Source organism: Coccidioides immitis (genome assembly GCF_000149335.2).
Source record: "Coccidioides immitis RS genomic scaffold supercont3.2, whole genome shotgun sequence".
In the NCBI taxonomy this organism is placed as follows: Eukaryota; Fungi; Ascomycota; class Eurotiomycetes; order Onygenales; family Onygenaceae; genus Coccidioides; species Coccidioides immitis.
The window spans coordinates 1709860-1730452 of NW_004504309.1; the positions used below are offsets into that span (position 1 = coordinate 1709860).

The following is a 20593-nucleotide window of genomic DNA, read 5'->3' on the forward strand; positions in this document are numbered from 1 at the left end:
AAATCCAAAATTTTGGCAGCGTCCGCCAGCAGGGCCGTCACTCCTATTCGAAAGGAAGCAAGCAAAACACGACCAACAAGATGACAGATAACTAAACTTAGAACTACTTTCAATCTTAACTTGGTAACCAATTCAGGATAAGTAAAAAGAATTAATTGCTCCAAAAATTCTCCTTTGGACCTTTACTAGGGCCTGTACTACAATGATTCCCGAATGTTCAACCGGGGAACGTGTAGAATGTGGAATCAAGCTCCCCTATCATATGTGGGACTGCTATCCTTAGACTTAGCGTGAATCACACAGTAGACCTCATTCCTCCTCAAGTTGCTCTCATCTACAAGCTGCCCGTTGCAAAGATGTCAATGATTGACCGTTTGGAAGATAGCGGCCCGGCTCACCGGGATATATTTCTTCCGGTCATCTCGGGTTTATCTAATTCTTATCTCCAGCTCAAATGGCGCCCTTTTACAACACCGCAGACCAGGGTGCTCGAGAGTCATCTTGCAAGCTGTTGGCGGACAAAACCCGCTGGTGTCTGCAGGTAGCAGAGGTGTTAGTATCTATTCACCCTTTCTGATCTCGTTAACTTCAGCTTCGACTTAGCCCGCTTCAGCTAAAACAATGGGTTCAGAATTGAATACTTCGACGCGCTTGCTCCCTCCGCCGGGACCCAAGATCCGACGGCCTGTGCCCTCAGACCCTTATCCGCCATGCAACCCCCCCTTATTCAACGATGCTATGAGCGTTCGTACCACGGTCTTTATCGATGAACAAGGATGCTCGCCCGAAAGCGAACTTGATGAAGACGACCAGCGCAGTTACCACTGGGTCATGTACGACACCCAAGCGGACAAGCAAGAACCTATTGGGGTAATAAGATTAGTTCCACCACCACACCCACCGCATGAAGTCCACTTGAGTAATGGAGGGCCGAATCACAGCAAGTCAGGTTCGGAGGGCCATGCTCAACACGAGGAGCCATGCGTGAAATTGACGAGAGTTGCCGTGTTGCCGGCCTATCGGGGATTGGGTTTGAGCCGCAAATTGGTCGATACGACCCTGAATTGGGCGGCGGGACACAAGGAGGACATCAGCTCTGCCCTCGGACCCAAGGAGTCCTGGAACGGACTTGTTCTGGTCCACGCTCAGGTGCAAGTGGAGGCATTGTACGCTCGAATGGGATTCGTGACGGATGAGAGTATGGGAAAGTGGGAGGAAGAGGGCATTTTGCACGTTGGAATGTGGAAAAGGATTGAATTAACTACCACAAGCCACTAAAGCCCTTGGATTTGGGTGGTGCTGTATATGATACATCATGAACCGCCGTGATCGAAATTCGGCGGGTTAGACCTTTGGCATTTGCACATAGCTTTTGGACGTTAAGTACGGAGTAATTGGAACAGAAATAAATATCGCTCCAGCGGGTTGGCGGGTTTTCGATAAGGTGTATCAAATCTACCATGGTCGCAGTCTGGATTGATACCTTTGAGGTTGATGCTTCCAGATTGCCTGTGAAGAGCCATGGTACTCCAAGAACGTCAAACTCAGGACTGGTCTCGGAAGGTTGAGCTCCTCCCAAGCGCTTTTTGGCTTTTGCGCCGCCGAACGAATCCATCAAATTGTTGGGTTGGATGAGGGGGAGCGCCCAATCACCGTCTCCCGTTATCATTACCCAAACCTTCAGCCCCCGCAGAACGAAAACACGGGCACCAATCACGCCTGCACTTAGCGTGGTGGTCGCCCCGAATTAGGTGTGCAGCAAGGCCCCGGGGGATACTGAATGCCGAACCGATCATCCATGTTTGCTTGGACCTCGGGTGAGCTTGGAGCAATGGGGACAAGTTGTTTTCGCGATGGCAGATCTTCCGCTGTTTCAGTCGAGCTGCTGGCTCTGTCTCTCACTATTTTTCGCTCCCTTCCTTTGTACAGATTATCATCTTGGACTACTTCAACCCGCTGTAAATCGTTTGAACCAAGCCTCTTCACGAGATGGTTTTCCGTGCTCCTGCTTGGGTCGGCGAGCTGCCCCCAATTCCTGATGACGTTGCCATCTGCGACTTCATGCTGGATGACAAGTATGGCCGATATCCGCTGGCCTCGTCGAAGGACCCTTTTACATGTGGAATGACAGGCCGCACGTACTCGGCTGCAAAAGTAGCTGAACGCGTTGATGTTCTTGCCCGGGCTTTAGCGAAGGAGTTTGGTTGGCACCCGAACAAGGGAACAGAATGGGAGAAGGTCGTTGGTATCTACAGCTTCAACACGGTAAGGCAGTCATCTACCGATCTCTTCATCAGGGGCTGGGTGGTTGATGTCATCTGTTTAGATCGACTTTTTGGTGCTTTGCTGGGCCATCCACCGGTGTGGAGGCATCGCTTCTCCCGCCAATGCCGTGTACTCTGGCCCTGAGCTCACTTACCAATTGAAAGACTCTGGAGCCCAAAGCCTCTTCACCTGTGTCCCCTCTCTGCCCATCGCTCTCGAGGCAGCGGCTAAAGCTGGCATTCCCAGAAACCGAATTTACATCCTCGATCTTCCTACCGAGTTTACGGGGTCTACCGAAGCTCCACAGGGCATGCGGACTTTGGAGCAGTTTATTACCGAAGGCTATTCATTACCAAAGCTGGAGAAATTGAACTTTGGGCCCGGACAGGGAGCTAGGCAGACTGCATTCTTGTGTTACTCGAGTGGAACATCAGGTCTACCGGTACGTTGAACTTGGATACTTAGTCCATCTAGTGGTGTATGGGGTACTAATTTCGCGCTAGAAAGGGGTCAAAATTGCCCATAGGAACGTTATCGCCAATACTCTTCAGATGATGGTGTATGAGGCGCCTCACAGGAACTCTCTGAAACCTGCCGGTCAGAGTGCCTTCAACGATGTCGCCCTCGGCTTACTCCCTCAAAGCCATATCTATTCTTTAGTAGTTATGTGCCATTGTGGACCGTATCGCGGTGATCAGGTTATTGTCCTACCCAAGTTCGAGCTTAACCACTACCTTCAAACGGTCGAGAAATACAAAATAGGCACGCTCTATTTGGTATGTTCTGTTCCTACCCTGCTTAGCTCTCTTTGTGCCCTTGCCCTTTGCTGATCAAAACCATAGGTGCCTCCGATTATTATTGCGATGTTAAGAAATAAAGAGCTATGCGATAAGCGAGATCTGAGCGCAGTCAGAGCCATTTTCACCGGAGCTGCTCCCTTAGGCAAGGAGACAGCTGATGAGTTACAACAATGGAAACCATCCTGGTTGATCAAACAAGGATACGGTATGATTCTCGCTGATGGGGTCCAAAATACTGAAGTGTCTAATGACCAACTTTAGGTATGACTGAAACCTGCACCGTCGTGTGTACTACAAGCTCCCATGATGTTTGGCTTGGTTCCTCGGGCTCCATCCTTCCTGGAATCGAGTGTAAGATAATATCTCCCGAAGGCGTTGAACTCACGGGCTACGATGAACCCGGGGAACTGGTCGTGAAGTCTCCATCTGTTGTTCTAGGATACCTGAATAATGAGAAGGCGACGGAAGAGACGTTTATTGATGGCTGGATGCGCACTGGAGATGAGGCTGTTGTTCGCGTTGCACCCAGCGGCAATGAACATATCTTCATCGTTGACCGGATAAAAGAATTGATCAAGGTCAAAGTAAGTCTGTCTTTTCGCTTGTAGGTAGACTCGATCCGATGCTCATAAAAGTTTAGGGTCTACAAGTCGCCCCAGCAGAACTCGAAGCCCATATTCTCTCCCACCCGGATGTTGCCGACTGCGCCGTTATTCCTGTCCCGGATGATTCCGCTGGCGAGCTACCGAAGGCCTTTGTTGTTAAGAGTTCCTCGGCAGGATCGGACGATGCAGCAACCATCAGAGCAATTATGAAGCATGTGGAAGACCACAAAGCGCGGCACAAGTGGTTGAAAGGAGGTGTTGAGTTCCTTGATGTTATTCCGAAGAGTCCGAGCGGCAAGATCTTAAGGCGCTTGTTGCGGGATAAGGAGCGAGAAGCAAGACGCAAGGCCGGCGCAAAGATTTAATGCGGCGGCCAATGATTGGTACATGCATATATAGAGATGGGCTGGATTCGAAGGCATGGCGGTATGGAGTCGAGCGAAAGCCAAGCACATTAACATTGATATATATTGCTTTTTCCTGTGGACATGTATATATATAGAGACCTGAATACACAGTTAGCTATGAATAGTACACCAAATGGGCCATCCGTGTCCCAATTCTACTGTTTAGGTTTTTTTCCTCGCATCTCTCACACTTGATTGCTGGAATCTTTCACTTTTGCCTTTGATGCTTTGCAGTTTTTCATTCATTCATTTCGCTCTTAGTTTCGTCTCACTTGGAAATAAATGCTGGTTACTGTTTGTCGCATCTTTCACTTTCAAAGCTTCGGTTACCAATCAGTCACTGATTGCAGGAGATCTTTTCGATGAATCTTTCATTTGGTGTATTGGACTGCTCTTTGGATCATGCCCACTAGATTTTGAGTGACTAGACTGTCAAAATTCAAGCTTGCTGCCTCAAGTAAAAGTGTTGAGAGAGCTGGACATCACTGACTGCTTTAACTCTTTGCTACCATTGGCTACCATTCTCACAGCATTCACCCAGTCCTGCAAACCTTCCGTCGCATCTTCACTTTTCGTCGTAATTTATTCAATATTCCGTCTTATCTTCACTTCACCACAGAGCAACCGGCAATATTATTGGCCCTTCTTTATTCATCGCATGACACTGTGGTAAGTTAGTGATCAGACGGCAAGATATGTTACTAGATTCTCAGTGCAGCAGATAGGGCCCCAGAGAGGGTATAAATATCCCCTCCTCCTCCAGTCCTTTTTCTCTTTCTTTTTCTTCAACCTCTATCAAGAGTCGAAGATATCAATACCCTTGAGATTCAACGGTTTTCTTCTACCGCATAGCATACAATGTTCCGCCTTTAATTATCATATCATTTCTAGCAGCTCGATATCCTTAAAGCGTCATTGCAAAAAGGCCTTCAAATCTGCCCACATTCAAAACCATTTGTTCCCTTATTTTCTATTGTCAGAAGAACAGATTATATACTCACTAAAGCCCGGCTCCATAAGGGCCAGCCAAGGACGAAATGGTCAATCGCTGCTCAGGGCGGAAAAAAAATTCGCTTTTTAAGGCCATAATTTAGGCCATACCCAAGAACATAGAGACCCTTTGCCTTCCATGCTGCGAAGGCTGTGTGTTTAAGGGCCGCTAGCAAAGCATAAACGGTCGCCGTTCCAAAGACGCCAGCTCCCCCCTGCCAAGACCTTTGACGTCGGTTGAAGCAAACGTCAATCCAAACGGCTTGCCGGCCAATCTCTTAGGCTAAAAACAACGCCGTCGCGAAGGAGCTTTATGGGCGTGTACGGAGTATTAACTGCCGGTTAAAAATCGACTAACAAGCCTTTTCAATTGCCCGGATTACGGGAAAATGTTCAGGTCCATATCATAAGGAAACCTACGAGACGTCTTTGCCATCCAGGCTGTGGAGAAGCCTCTAAGCATCAAGCATGCAATATTTTAACATATTGGGTTCATACTTGCCCTTTATATTTGCGATCTATTATTTTATATTTCAATCAGACATAGGCATGAGATCTATGTCTTCAGATTCTAAAGTTTTAAGAATTATGCCGGTTGGAGTTTAACTGATCCAAACACACCCAATTTTTCGGTAGAAGAGACGTCACGATGATACCTACTCCCAACCTTCATCCCTGAGCCATGGATGTCTCGACAAGCAAATATCTCGTCATTCTGATGGCGTCCATCTGGCGGGACCTTAAAACGGTCTCGGTGATGTTTAATTCGATCCCCCTACAAACATAACAGCAGCTTATCGCATCATAATACCGGTTACTTCGATTATCCTGTTAAAAGATAGATCCTATAAACATCCGCGCCATACAATCTTGACTTTGGCTAGAAGCTATTGCTATAGGTGCCGAGGCTATACCAAGTCGCCAAAGTGGTCGGGGGGAATCCCAGCATCGTGCGGTACAAGTCTATGAGCGCCGTTGCTGGTACTATATATAATATAGTGAGTGAAATGAGCTCTTTTTCGGGACTTTTCTACGTTGTCCTATCTTCAGTTTTACGGCAAGATATACGATACTTTGTATTCTCTGCAGATGTATTCTACGATGTTACGAGCTGTCGTAACACTGCGAGTCCTGCTTGAGTGACTGATGCCCCCTTCATTTCACGCCCCTTTGTTTGCTCGCGTGCCCTATGTTATTATGAAGATTTTCCCTGTATCTGTTACATTTTAATACATATTTCTCCTTGTGTTCTTTTCTTCTTGTCACTCAGCATCCTGCTTATCACTTCATATTCCAGTGAATCCTTTTGCCCCAGTTGTGCTTAGCGCGTCGTGTCTTCTCTCACAATGTCTATAAAAGTCCTCTGGGCCCCTGGGGCCGTTCTTTTTCCCTCGCAGTCTACCGCACAGTCCTCAAATTCCTCGAGTCTTCGCCCTCATTTCGCTCTTGACTCTAACGCCGTTGATATCCAGATATCAAAGCCTATCAACTCGACGTACCACGTCGCTAGACAACTGGAAGGGACGTTCCTGTTCTTTTCGATTATCAAAGCTGTCCGATATAACACTAGCTACAGCGCTTGCTAATAGGAGAAGACCATTGGCTTTATAGACCATGGCTAAGTCACGGAAGCCTGTCTCTCGCGGCAGTGACAAGAGGCTAGTTCAGAATGGCGCAATTAAAAAGACCCAGAAATCAAGGGGTGAGTTGGGCTTCATTTCGAGTTATGGCATATAAGACCACTAATGCTTTCTTTAGGTAATAAAATAAATAAGATCACTTCGTATCTGGGGAGATCTCAAGATTCCTCAGAAGAGGTTCCTAACATCCCGCCGAACGAAGCGCGGCCAGAGCCAGTCGGTACTCCACCAGCGTGGGCAGTTGATCGCCCCGAGTTGTGCGATGCGCTACCCTGGTTTCGTTCAACTCAAGGAGGCTGCTATTTCAAAGACGGCATCGCATTTGGCGTGCTGATTGATGGAGACGCCGGTGACAGGGCACATCTAGACCACGAAGTGGTAATTACTCGGGTGTAGGTTTTCTATTGCTATTACGATATTAATTGATCTGACATATTCCTAGTGGCGGAGGCTGCATAAAAGTTGGGGGCAAACTTCAGCTTACTGAAGATATCGATATCAAGAATCCCGCATTTAGAGCCCTCATATTCAACCTGGAGCATGATATCCCCGTTGGTTTGGTTGTCGGTATGCTTCTTCTCACTGGGATAGCACATATGAAAGAAATACTAACTCTGTATAGGAGATAGAAATGTAATTTGCACAACCAGGGTCCCGCATCGGTACAACGTGATGAGCTTCTTCCGAGTCACGGATATCTGGTACGAAAAGTCCGGACCATTTACCGGAGCAAAAGTTCGTTTCGAAAAGCTAGATCTGGAGTCTCAGAGTTGGTGGGCCGCCAAAAACGTTGACGTGCCAATTCCTGTTAGTGAACGCAGCGATGCCAAAGCACCAGTACTCCCAACTTGCCCAGAGTGCCTCCAGTTAAGTCATCAAGTATACGCCCAAGGCTGGATGTGTTTGAAACGCGAATGCAAGAAGTTCTGGACAATGAACAATCGAAGCCCGCCGACGGAACTAACATTCGCCCCGCACTTCTTGAAGATGAGACGTCAAGCTCCATGTCCGATGCGACCCCAGCATAGCTTGGTACCGGATCTCCTCGCCACGTTGCCTCAAGATAGCAGGATCTCTATTACTGCACGAGTGATGTGGAAAGGGATTGTTTGCCCAAGATGCAACAGATGCGTCGCAAGAACTCTCTGGAATGGCTGGAGCTGCGCTAAAGAAGATGGCGGGTGCGGATTCAAGCACATCAATCTCCCAGTCTCTGTCGACCTACGATCAATTATTTCCGACTTCGAGATGGGCGCCACAGGTCATCGATATCTGGTTGGAAACGAACTGGTGTGCAGGTCTCGTGTTCAGTACCTAAAAAACTACCGATTGGACATGTTCGACCTAGGAATGGGCAATATCATGACCCATTTCGCAGCAAATACCACGATTAACAAGCGTGAGGGTGGTCCAAACGATCTGTTCAGGAAATTATGCACGGAAGATATCGGGCTGAAACGACATAAGCTTCAAGCTAGCGTCGGTGAGTTGTATTGAATAGTGCATTTTTTCGATGGCATATATCGACTAACAAGTCGAATCCTACAGTTCAAGGTACTCTAACGTCGCACTTCGCGGTAAACTTTGTAGGTGACACTATATTTCAGTCTTGGTTGTTTGATGGCTGATTACCGTTTCTAGGGGATGCCGTACAAGTATATAGTGGCTGTTGATTCAAGGCCGTTTAGCGAGACACCGTCATTCCTCCTTCGAGCCCTGGGCCGTCTTAGCTGGGCTGTCATGAAGACGGTGCCGCCGACAGAGTTCCAACAACCCAATGAACTCCTTACGCTGGGGTACTTTGAGAAAATGGCAATCAATGTAAGTCAATTATTAGCCTTTTTTTTTTTTTTTTTTGGCCCCTTTTCCCCAGGGTGTCTAACGGAAAATAGTACCATGACGACGGAGAAGATACGCTGGGGCCCACGGTTGCGACCTTATCTATCGGTGCTCCCGCTACGATGCTCATCCGCATGAAGGGCAAATACTTCAGAGTCCCAGAGCCCAAGAAGAAAAACATAGCACCTAACGACCTTGTTCTGCCGGGCTGCGCTATGGAAAAAGAGCGGCGCGAGTTAAAGATGCTTTACGAGAACGAGGGGATCACCTGCGCCGAATATTGGGACGCCCTAGCGCGACTGAAGAGCAGCAGAAAGGAGGCAAAACCTATGTGCTCGCTCGACCTCCATCACGGTGACATGGTTGTTATGCACGGCGCGAACCTACAGAAGTACTTTGAGGTAAGCGCACAGTCCGGCATTTGCAAGTATTTTACTAATAGCCGACCGTTACTAGCACTCTGTAACACCGAACGGCGACCTTCGATTTGCATTGACGGCCAGATATGTCATGCCGGAATTGGTCGAACCAGAGCACCACTGGAAGGGCAATCTTGAGCCTGGGCTGGATTACAAGTACGACGGCGACGAGTAATAATGACCCATGTACTCCGTATACGGCGTGTTTTTTGAAATTGCCGCTAGTATATGGCACAATTCGATCATCCCGAGGTTTATACACGCTTTGATTTTTTTGGTGTTTAAAATGGTCGGTTTCCTGGCATTTTGCTTGCATGGGCGCGTTGGCATCATTATGGGTGGCCAGTTCTTTGCACTTTGATACGGTGGAGCGCTGGGGTGTGGCAATTTTCTTCTTTACCACGACCAGGGTATCGTTATTAGAGAGAATCTCGAATGCTGTAGAAATACTTTCGCTGGGTTTCGAACGTGAGAAGGCTTCGTCATGTCCTAGACTTCCAGGATACTAATTAACTATCTCCTACCTAAGGACAACAAAGTTTCATGCGGGTCCCTAAACTAGACTACGGAAGTAGAGCTGCTGCGTTTAAACCGTGCCGTGGACTCCTCCATAGAGACACATGCATACATGCGACCAATGCACAAGCTGCTCTTTCTCGCCGTCTCCCCTCGCTCTCGATCCCACCGGTGTCCTTTGTATTAAAATGCCCTGCTGGACTTGCTGCGTTGTCGCACAAGTGGGCGCGATTAAGTAAGCAAGAATGGGCGCGGGGACGCTGATGCTGACTAAGGCACACGTGCTAGTTAGCTAACTAAGCCCGCTTTGGATGAGGCTCTAAGACACCGCCCTGCGCTGCGATCGTAACAACCCGTCATCTCAGGCGTGCCTTTCGCCCCTTGTCGCTGGCTGCGAGCTTCTCCACGTCGTTCGTTTCTCTCTGTTCCCTCTCTCTAACTATTAATTTAACAGTACATCGGTTTTAATCGCCTGCGACAGCTCTCCGTCTGACGGGACACCGAGCAGGTGCCCCCTCGAACTCCTCTCCGTCGGCGTCTCCGTCCGTTTCCCGCTGGCTCGTTTGGTCGCTTGGCATGGTCCCATCGATGCCGAACCCTCGCACACCCTCCACGTTCCCCGGAAAATTCGACAGGGCTCGCTCGTCTGTTGGATTTTCAGCTCGCTCTCAACACTCACATGCGTCTGTAAATTTGGCTTATCGCTAGATGCGCAATGGCGTACCAAGATAACGTCCCGCAGCGCTTCACCAGCTCTGCCTCTCAGACGCCGTCGGTGTCGCAGTCGCAGATGCAGTACTCATCCGGTTCCCAGTTGGGAACCCAGCAGAACCAGATCCCTTTGCGACGCAGTCCCAGTTATCAGTCTGGTGACGACGCGAGTTACTGCCAGCCGACATCCCTCGGAAACGGCGCATACCAAGACCAATCCGGCCGCGCCGGAGACTCTACAAACTACAACCGTGGGGGCTCGCAGAGCACTCACGGTTCTCGACACTCTCAGTTCTCCGTGGGCAGTTCTCAACACTCTGTGATGAGCCAGGCCTCGTCGCACGGCTCAGCCATGTCTGGATACCAGCACCAGTATCAGCCTCCGTCTTCGACCTCCCCAAGTCAACCCGTCTACAACCCTCAGCAATTCGCGCAGCCATCGTCCCCTGTGTCGTCGCAATCGAGATATAATCCTCAGGCCTTCTCTGCGACCACTGTTCCGCAATACGCAAATTACTCGTATCAGTATAACCCTGCAGCATACCAGTCTCCCACCGGCTCATACCACTCCTCCCAACCATCCCCTAACCTGCAATGGCAGAGTCCTCAGACCCCCCATCCGTATAGCCACCCTTCACCGTACCAATCTTCCCAGCCCCAACCCACCAGCCAACAACCTCCTCCTCCTCCTTCCTTGGCCCCTAGAACCCACGAGTCGTATGGTTCTTATTCTTCGCCTGAAACACCGAACCCTCCTCTGCATACCGCCCTAGGTTATTCTCCAAGTGTCTCCCACCATTTAGTATCGTCCCCCGTATCTACTATTCCGTCTGGATACTCTACATTGCCACCTCCTTCATCTACGGTTCCGCCTTCGTCTTATATACAGAATGATAATTTCCCTCTGCCGCAGCTACATACCTCTTACTCAGGCTCTACAACATATCAGCATAATTTGCCCCATCCTCCTCCGCATGCCCCAAGCCCCCATGATTCTGCGGCCCAATCCCATTCTCATCAGCCAAGCAATGAATCGGCATACTATGCCCGGCCGGCGTCGTTTTCAGTTTCCTCCCAAGTTCCCATAACAGATTTCGTGCCTACGCCCCCGCCGCATCAGGAACAGCCATCTTCTCCGCGTCGTGCGGACACCCTAAACCGCCATCCACAGTCACGTCCATTACCCGGTCCGCCCATCGAGCCGGAAATGGACCATGGCAACGGACGTGTAGGCTACAATGGTCGGGTCGAAAATGATCTGAGCTATGACGATATCATGAAAGAGGTGGAAGCTGCCGTAATGGAAGGAAGACCGGCGAGTGCTCGGCGTCATAATTCACGTACCAATCACGCCATCCAACAGCAGCCTCCAATCCAGGAAGCAGATGAAGTTTCTGGTGCCTCGCAAACCCAGTTGCGAGTGTCTCCTGATGTTACGCCCAGTCATATGAATGGCCACGAAAACATCAGTTCCACTGGTACCGGACAATATGTGAATTACAATGCCTATAGCGATGATAGCGAAGCCGAAGCGGCTGCTGGATTGGCCGCGTTACAGATGGCCGAAGAAGAAGAAGCCGCTATGCGCGCGAGACGGAGTACTCAGTCATCACTGCCTGCTGCATATTCATCGCACCAGGACCGTCCACCGAGCTCTGCGACCCCCGCTGAATCGAGCAGTGACAGTGATTACCGACGTCATGACATGGAGCTGTACGGTGGAGGTTATGATGCTCAGATGCACTACGGCTATGATTTCGGTGCAGTCTCTGGTAACAATCGCCTTGAGCCGACGTCGGGATCACATCGAAGTTCAACCAAGTCAGCGGAAGGTAAATCCAATGTCTCTGACTACGAGTACCCAAATATTGACGATGAGTCAATTCATCCTTTTCCTTCTTTGGCTCCAATTGCTCGAGTGGATACCTTCGGAACTGGCGGTCTATCCGACCCGTCGTTTAACCCAAGGAGATTAAGTTTTGATGATGGCGACGAAACCCTTCATTCGGGTAGGGCTGCCCAACAAAATTCATTTACTGCTACGCCAGAGGAAGGGGAACCTCAAGAGCTCTTTTTCCATCCCGGAATGACCTCTCGCCCCTTACCACCACCGCCTGTAAGCACGAGTTTGGCGACACATCTCATGCCTGCTGGGACTTATCGAAGTCAAGACCAAATAAGCCAGGATGTGTATGAACAGTATTCCCGGCCTCAGTACCCAACTACCCCTGAAGGATTTACTCAGGCCCATGCTGCGTCTTCGGCTGTACCTCGGTCGACGTCTTTCACTGGCCACACCACCACACCCCGCACTGATCCAATTATTCGCTCTAAGACTGATGCAGATAAGGTTAAAGTTAAGCAGAGCTATGAATCATCATTATCAACCCCGTCAGTCCCAATAGATCTCCCGACCATTCCTGCCGGAAAAAGAAAGAAATTTAACCCGGCGAAACTGTCAACGGAGCAGTTCAGAAGATGCACTGAACCATGGGCCCTCAGTGCTATCGTGGCTTGGGTGAAAGACCTGAGCGAGGATGAGACGGACTTGAAGCGGCAAGCCATCGTGGACGCGATTGTGGCATTGTTTACGCACAAAGTGCCTACAATGAATATTGCTGATGCCGAAACTCTCGGTGCACGCGTCGTAAAGGACATGTTTGATGCCGGCGCTCTGCTCCATGATGAAGAATGGGTCAAATTTGGAACAGAATCACTATCGGGAATCCTATGGCAAATCACTGGTCAAGGTTGCTATTCCTCTCGTCTTCACGCCGTGGAAACCGAGTCATTTGGCCGATGTTATTCATACCATTGTATGAGGACGTTGAAGAAGATTAACTTGCAAGCACAAATGATGGAACCCGAGAAGAAAGCCGAGGACTGGGCTACTTTTTACAAAATTGGTAAAGAAGTTTTTGAGACCCATTCGAAGAAGGAAATTGAGCGTCAAAACAATTTGCATGAAATCGTCACCACGGAAGATGCATTCATCTCTCAGCTCGACGTTGTACGGACGCTCTATCGCGATCAGCTTGCTGCTTCTCAACCGTCTATCATCAGCCCTAAACGACGCGACAGGTTCTTAAACGATGTTTTCGGCAAAGTCGACGAGATTAAGAGAGTCAATGAGAATTACTTGCTTGCTCAGCTTAAGTATCGTCAAAAGGAACAAGGTCCATTTATCGCCGGTTTCAGCGATATTTTCCGAGAATGGATCAGAAAGGCCAAAACTGCATATATTGAATATGCAGCTACCTTCCCCAACGCGAATTATCTTGTTAGGCGTGAAGCAGAGACCAATTTACTTTTCAGGCAATTCTTAAACCAGGCGAGAGAAAATAAGATGTCGAATAGGTTGAATTGGGACACCTACTTAAAGGCTCCTATCACACGCATTCAACGATATACCCTCCTCTTGTCTACTGTTCAAAAGAATATGGTCAAAGACTGTGAAGAAAAGACGAACCTGGGGCAAGCGATTGAAGAGATAAGATTGGTGGCAATGGAATGCGATAATAAAGTAGGTGAGATGACCAAGAAGGTAAATCTCAGAGAACTCGGTGCAAAGCTGCAATTACGACCAGAAATGAAACGACTCGTGGAGCTCAATCTGGAGCACCTCGGGCGCGAAATTATCTATCAAGGTGACTTGCAACGGCCAAGAACGAAGAGATTCAATTGGGTCGATACCCGCGCCATTCTGTTCGACCACTATCTGGTGTTAGCGAAGATTGTGACCAACAGGGACGTTAGCAAGTCTGTGAAATATGAGACATATGATGTCTCTAAACTACCGATTCCCATGGATCTGCTCATCCTTGAAAGCTCGAATGATGATCCTGTGATGAAATCATCTGTCAAGGGAATAACCGCGATTACCCCACCTGTCAAGCCAGGCACAGCACCTGGACAGTTGAGCCATACCGGCACGAGCAGCTCTACAAGCTCCGGGGTCTCCGTTGCGTCCAATAAGACGGTGGTTCCGAACACCGTTCTTGACGGTTCAAAGGATGATAAGATTTTGTATCCTTTCAAGATTAGACACCTTGGCAAATCGGAAGTCTACATCTTGTACGCAAACACGGCTAAAAGCCGACGTGAATGGTGCGAAAAAATCATTGAAGCGAAGACAAAGCACGCTGCATCTCTATATGCGCAGAATGCAGAACCGTTTAGGCTACGGGTTTTGTCAGACTCCGCTTTCGCCTACTCGGACTTTGCTATTGGGTCAAAGAGTGTTGTGATCAAGGGCACTCCGCTGGATCGGGCAATCGAAGAGGTAGAGAAGAGATACGTCAATAACTTGTCACGTCCTTTACCCATTTGTCGGGCGTCAGTGAATTGTGCTACAGTGTTCCAACAGCAGAACGGACATAAGATGTGTGCTGTTGGAACAGATTATGGTGTCTATATCTCGCATTACGACGATCCTCGAGGATGGACCAGGGTAAATTTTTCTTGTTCTTTTCTCTAGTCGATGGTTCTGACATTGTGCTATTAGGTAATTGGCATGTTACGGGTGACTCAAATTGCTGTGTTTGAAGAGTTCAACCTGTTCCTGTTGATCGCTGATAAATCTTTGATCGCGTGCCATCTCGACACTGTCTGTCCAGAGAAAGGCGCAGCAGCGGCCCAGAATGACTCGCAACGGCGTGCCCCCCAGAAGTTATCTGGTAATAGGGAAGTTGGTTTCTTCGCCGCAGGGCGGATGAAGGATCGTGCTCTTGTGTTTTACAAGAAGCGCGACGGAATCTCTTCGACATTCAAGGTGCGTGGGTCTTCGGCTTTCTCCTGTTATATGTACGCTTACTAACCGGATTATCAGGTGCTAGAACCAGTCGTCCAAAAGACATCTTCGTCGAAGACTCGCTTTCTGCGTAGAGGTCACACGGATTTTTTCCGTGAATACGATGAGTTCTATATCCCTGCAGATAGTTATAGCATCAATCTATTCCATACTTCTCTCGCTATCTCAACGTCTCGTGGAGTTGAGGTTTTAACTCTGGACAAGAAGCAGCCGTGGTCGGTGCCAATCCTGCGTTCGGAGCAAGTAGATGCTCAGGCACATCTTACACGTATCGCCAACAGAATAAAAGACCTTCGCCCACTAGGGATGTTTCGTCTAAGCGACAGTGAATTCTTAGTTGCCTTTGAAGAATGCGCAGTTTATGTTAACAAGCACGGCGACGTGAGCCGCAGCGTGGTTATGGAATTCGTCGGAAAAGCTCATTCAGCGTGTCTCTATGGGAAATTCCTCATCCTGTTCCATGAGGATTTTGTTGAAATCCGCAACGCTATGAACGGCCGTTTGAGACAGGTCGTTGCGGGAAAGAACGTGACGCTCCTCGATGACGGTGGCAATTGTAGCAATGGAGTCGGGAACTTAGGCAGCGCGCCGATATCGTCGATAATTGGGAACTTTAACGATGCTGCATCTGGTACTCTTGGCGGAGGTACGAACGGCCTTGGCTTGTCGAGTGGCTTCAGTACCGTCCCGCGCACGGTGAAGATCTGCATGACACACCCTGAATATGAGAGAAGTCAGATTGTGATCGAGTTAGTGGAGAATGAGGGACAGGAAGATTAAATCAAATTCTGAAGGTTTATATTATAATTACTTTTGAGGGCCTTCAGAAAGCCCCTGCAGGCCATGGGAATTGGGGATGGATGGATAAAATCTTTTTCGGCTATCAAACTTTTTGACCTCCTTTCGTGGAATTCTGGATTGTGGGACCATTCAGAAGATCTTTAATGACTTGGATTTTCATTGTCCTCTTCTTCATGACGATGGGTCTATTTTATTCGATTCTTGTTATGTGATGTGGATGCCATGTATAGAAGCCGACAAGAAGGGGATATGCTATGGCTTTTATATTTTTGTTCCCCATTTCTTGTGCGGATTTGGATTTCTTCTTTTATATGGATTCTTTTACGACGCTTTTGATGGCTGACTGGAACTTGATTAGCACTATTTTTGTTTCTTTGCGGGCCTTTTTTTTTTTTTTTTTTTTTCAGTCTGTTGGTTTCGTCACGAAATACATTTGCTTTTATTGATACCTTCATCTTCCTTTTAATTCTTCTTCCTTAATACCGCCATTTGTTATATTCTGGTCACTAGCTTTGCCTTCCTATTTGTTTTCATGATGCGTTTGTTTGAGCTCAGGAACTGGTATTGGATTTTCATTGCGTGCCCAGTGAGGTCATCTTGCATTCTAAGAGAAAACTAAACAGTTCATATTGATAGTGCCTAGACAAGATGCTTTTCATAGATATGAATGGGATTGTCATTTCAAATATGATGTTTCAAAATTCTAGTCCTATCCTATATGGTCTTAAGACCTACATATTTGTAGATACCTGTTCATAAATGTCATCACCGATTATCAGTACTTGATACGTACACTGGGGGTTCCAGATGTACAGCTCCCCAAGATCAACCGGCACCCCGAAGCAGTGAGACGCCCTGCAAAGGCAACCAAAACCCCAACATACAATACAGCCAATCACGCGATAGGTATCTCTCTAGGATTCAAACTCAACCTTGCCCACGGTTCCGGTTGTCCCTATTTTCCCAGTATCCCCGGCGGCTGGCGATAAGGAGGACGACAGCAGCCTTTCCTTCTCATATTTGCTCCCTTCGTCTCTCTCCCTCACGCTCATAACCTCCGCACCTTCGAGAAGATCTCTATCTCTCTCCCTCGCCACCTGCGCAGATCTATTATCCCTTCTTCGCTCGTCATACCCCACACCATCCTCATCCTCCTCGTCCTCGTCATCTTCTGTGCTTCGATTGAGCGCATTTCGCTCCATTTCACGCTGCGCTTCGTCCATCCGCTTCTTCACTTCGGCGGCCACGCGCATTCCGTCTGAGACAATATTATCTAGAACACCACGCAGTCCTTTGTGGCCTGGTGGTACAATGCCGCCGGAGGCGCCTGCGACAGTGGCGGCACTGGCAGGCTGAGAGGCTGCAGCGCGTGGCGAGCCTAGATTGGCGAAGGTGGTGAGGTTCGAAGAGAGGGATGCTGAGCGGGGTGCTGTTGCTGGGCGGTCGGAGAGGTGGAATGAACGAGGGAAGAAGTTTTCGAAGAATTGTTCCAGGAGTTCATCTGCAAGAATTACCATGCGGAACGTCGGGAGGGTGATGTGGAGTGGATGGGCCGGGTCAAGGGCGATGTTCGCTGCCTCTGAGGCGCGTTTTGAGGGAGAAGTTGGGGTGTTCTGAGAAGCAACGGCAGGCTTTGGCGGAGGAGATGTATCGCCTGAGGTGGCCGGAGCGGGAGATTCGTCTTTATTGTCGTCATTAAGATCTAGTAAATCATCGTCGTCATCATCACCGATGGCAAAAGAATCAAGTTGGTTTGCCGTTTCCGCGACGCTGTCGTTGATGAGGTTATCTTTGTTGTGAGGATGACTTGGGTCGGCGTATTCAAAGCACCTCTGGATAAAATCACTGACGCTTCCCAAAAACCTTTCTTCAGGGGTCAAGTTTGTTTTCATTCGAATCGGCAATTGATCTGAGTCCTCAGCCTGGGTAGGGTTCACGGTGCCTTCAAAACCCCGCCGAGAGAGGAACAAAAGTGCCTCTGACATCCGTAGAATGCCCTCTCTATCTACCTGTCCAGTGCCATCGTCATCATAAAGATCGAAAAAGTAATTGATCGTGCTCAAAATATCCCGAGTCCCCTTTATGCGAGCCAAGCCATTCACAACATTTTGTAGGCTTAGCCCTTCGTTTTTATCCACTTGCCACTTACGATAAAGACGTTGAATAAAGTCGTGATCGGTAGGTTCAGGATAGTTTCCGTCAAGGGACTTGCTGCCTCGTATGCTAGAACTGCGATATGAATCCGAGGTCGATTCCCTCATTGATGACCGCGGCGAGTCCGCAACCGCCCATCTCGCCGTAGTAGCCAAAAATTCCCGGAAACCATCATAATCCATGTGAGTAGGGCTTGGTCCAAGTCCAACGCGGCCGACCTGAGCTTCCACAGTCGTTGCTAAGACTGAATAACGAGCGGCGCTTTTCCTGTGTTCTCGGTCTTTACGTTTTTTCTCCTCTTCTATAAGCCTCATTCGCTGCTGTCTATCGTATAAAACTTCGTAAAAGCGATCGTAGATGGCGCCAAGGTCGTCAACGCTCAGCTTCTTGCTTTCTGGACCAAGATTTCGAATTGAAGTTCTCTTCGCAAAGCCTTCGATGCTGTCGAGAACTGCATTTTTGTGTCTCGCTCGTTCTTCGACGATGGTCGAGTGAGTAATTGCAGAGAACTCCTTAAAAGCCACTACCATAAGCTCTTGGAAGCGAGTGATGGCGCGCAGCTTCGGATTTTCGGATCGTGGGTGAGCAGATTCGTCTAAACGAGAAAAGTAGGATTTAAGGATAGAGATAAATGTCCCATCGTCGGTGACATCGAGCAGCTCCTCTCCGTTGATGCGTAGGATGGCAAGGCCAACCTGGAACAAAACCTTTGGGCCTTCGAGGAAAAAGACATCCAATACACGAAATGCAAATACAAGGGGCATCGAATTGATATACAAGGATAGAAACCATGGAAGAGACACGACAGAGAGCTGAACATCTGACCGCACCAAATGCTCCCAAAGAATCGGCATTGTCTTTTCAACAAGAGACTCGAACACTTTCTGGTCCAATAATGTTCCGTACATAGTCGTAGAATAATAACCTGGTAGTAGGCGATCACATAACACCGACAAAAGGAAAAACGCCTGTGCCTCGGACATATAGCTATGGAAGTTAATACAAGAAGCCAACTACAAAAAGGAACCGTTACTCACATTAACAGGGCTGCAACGACGATATTCATGGCCTGACAATATCCGACTTCTTCATTTATCCAACTGTATGCGGTCAAAACCCGTCGTAACCTCCCGATGCCTTCTTCGCTCTGGAACCCAGGATATTCAGGCAAACTTCGGTTTAGATCTTTCTCGATCTCATCAATTGCGAGAGATTCGCGCCCAGAAAACTTGGAAAGGGTCTCTTCGTATAGATTTGGTGACCTGAGTCGCATATAGAACGAACCGGAAGTAATTTCCCAGATCTCGCCGCGAAGTCGATTCGGGAGGCCCACGCGAATAAGCTTGTGGAAGGTAGGTTGTCGTATTATTGTCGCATTGCGACCGTTTTCTTAACGATTTAAACCTCAGCAAGAAAGCGGATCTAGCGCTAGGCATTCCGACATACCTCTAAAGTACTCTCCCCATAACCTCATCTTACTTCTATCTCTTAATTTTCGAGCATCACCGGGGTATCTAAACACCAACCCCAGCCCCGTATCAGGAGGCTCTCTCGGTGGAACGTCGGGATCGGCCTCGTCCCTGTGCTTTCCTGTTCTTCCAGCCAAAAAAATATATTCAGAATGACATTCTGAAACGACATTTCGGAGACTATCGACTTCCTTCATACTCTCTCTCAATCCCTTTTTCAGCCCGTTGCAAAACCGTTCGCAAGCCTGCCGACTACCAACAAGGTGGAGCGTGAACCTCTGTGGTGTCGCCTGCGCGTCTTTACCACTCCCTTTGACCAACGCACCATTCCACGTCGTCAACGCCAGGGAAAACACATGACTAAGGCTATTCAGCCGCTCTACTCTCCGGATCGAACAGAGCGGCAGAGTAAACCCACTCCCCGACGGACCAGTCCCGTGTGTTTGTCCTGTAAACGCCGACGACGCGCCAAAACTTGCAGATGGCAAGAAACTCGTAGGCTGCGTAGAGAAGCACAAGAATCGTTCGCTCAGGTGTAGGTTACCCGGGTACGTATTTCCCACTCGCCCCACGTCTCGGGGCCGTTCGCCCTGCGTAGCGCTAGAAATGGACGACGCGGAGGAGGAGGAGTAGGGCACGGGTAGGACGAGTTCGGCCGTGATCTCCTGCAGCGGGTTCTGGGAGTCTGGAAGACGGAACTGCTGGCGGAACAGGGATCCCTTTGAGGGATTGCGGTCAGAACTGCCAGTCGAGGCAAAGCCGAAGTTTGCAGCGTCTACGAGCGACTGGGCCTTCTGAACGAGGGAGGAGAGCTGGAACATTGTGGCTAAGGATCATGTACGGCGCATATGAAACGGAGAGGAACGTGTTGTTTGCCGGCTCGGAGAGGATTCGCGGATCGTGGAGGCAAGGCGGTCGCCGCGATGCGAACTAGAGGGAGGCTCCGTCACAGGCAGAGAAGGTCCAACAGCATCGTAAGAAGTGCTGTTGGGCGAAGGACCAGCGAGCCAAAGAAAACCAAAAAAGGACAGCAGCTCAAGACCTGCAGCTCATGCTCTGCAGATGCGTACAGAGTATTGGGAGAGTATTGTCTGCGTCGACGCGCTGCTCCTGATATGCAACTTCAGCCAGCTGCAGCTAGCCTCGGCGCTACGATGTTCCTCCCCG

The 20593-nt window shown here is 48.9% G+C and overlaps 5 protein-coding genes across 5 annotated transcripts; 4 read left to right on the forward strand and 1 right to left on the reverse strand.

Annotated features, from left to right (window-relative positions):
• Positions 1-621: 621 nt before the first annotated feature.
• CIMG_06112 (acetyltransferase) lies at positions 622-1278 on the forward strand (the record flags this gene model as incomplete). The annotated part of the gene is made up of 1 exon (XM_001242215.1): positions 622-1278. The coding sequence occupies one exon, from the start codon at positions 622-624 to the stop codon at positions 1276-1278; it is 657 nt and encodes a 218-aa protein (XP_001242216.1).
• Positions 1279-1989: 711 nt separating this feature from the next.
• On the forward strand, positions 1990-4035 carry CIMG_06113 (phenylacetyl-CoA ligase; the record flags this gene model as incomplete). The annotated part of the gene is made up of 6 exons (XM_001242216.2): positions 1990-2265; positions 2327-2707; positions 2769-3041; positions 3108-3270; positions 3327-3649; positions 3706-4035. The coding sequence occupies 6 exons, from the start codon at positions 1990-1992 to the stop codon at positions 4033-4035; spliced, it is 1746 nt and encodes a 581-aa protein (XP_001242217.2).
• Positions 4036-6681: 2646 nt separating this feature from the next.
• On the forward strand, positions 6682-9241 carry CIMG_11674 (uncharacterized protein; the record flags this gene model as incomplete). The annotated part of the gene is made up of 8 exons (XM_001242217.2): positions 6682-6769; positions 6826-7099; positions 7150-7274; positions 7330-8190; positions 8256-8293; positions 8349-8528; positions 8600-8947; positions 9003-9241. 8 exons carry the CDS (start codon positions 6682-6684, stop codon positions 9138-9140), a joined length of 2052 nt encoding a protein of 683 aa, XP_001242218.2. The 3' UTR covers positions 9141-9241.
• A 955-nt stretch (positions 9242-10196) lies between these two features.
• CIMG_11675 (CNH domain-containing protein) lies at positions 10197-16494 on the forward strand (the record flags this gene model as incomplete). Its single annotated transcript, XM_001242218.2, has 3 exons — positions 10197-14642; positions 14697-14963; positions 15021-16494. 3 exons carry the CDS (start codon positions 10197-10199, stop codon positions 15780-15782), a joined length of 5475 nt encoding a protein of 1824 aa, XP_001242219.2. The 3' UTR covers positions 15783-16494.
• CIMG_06116 (GTPase activating protein) lies at positions 16457-20493 on the reverse strand. Its single transcript, XM_001242219.2, has 3 exons — positions 19404-20493; positions 18995-19346; positions 16457-18944 (listed from the first exon to the last, which is right to left on the reverse strand). The coding sequence occupies exons 1-3, from the start codon at positions 20245-20247 to the stop codon at positions 16718-16720; spliced, it is 3423 nt and encodes a 1140-aa protein (XP_001242220.1). The 5' UTR covers positions 20248-20493; the 3' UTR covers positions 16457-16717.
• Positions 20494-20593: the final 100 nt, after the last annotated feature.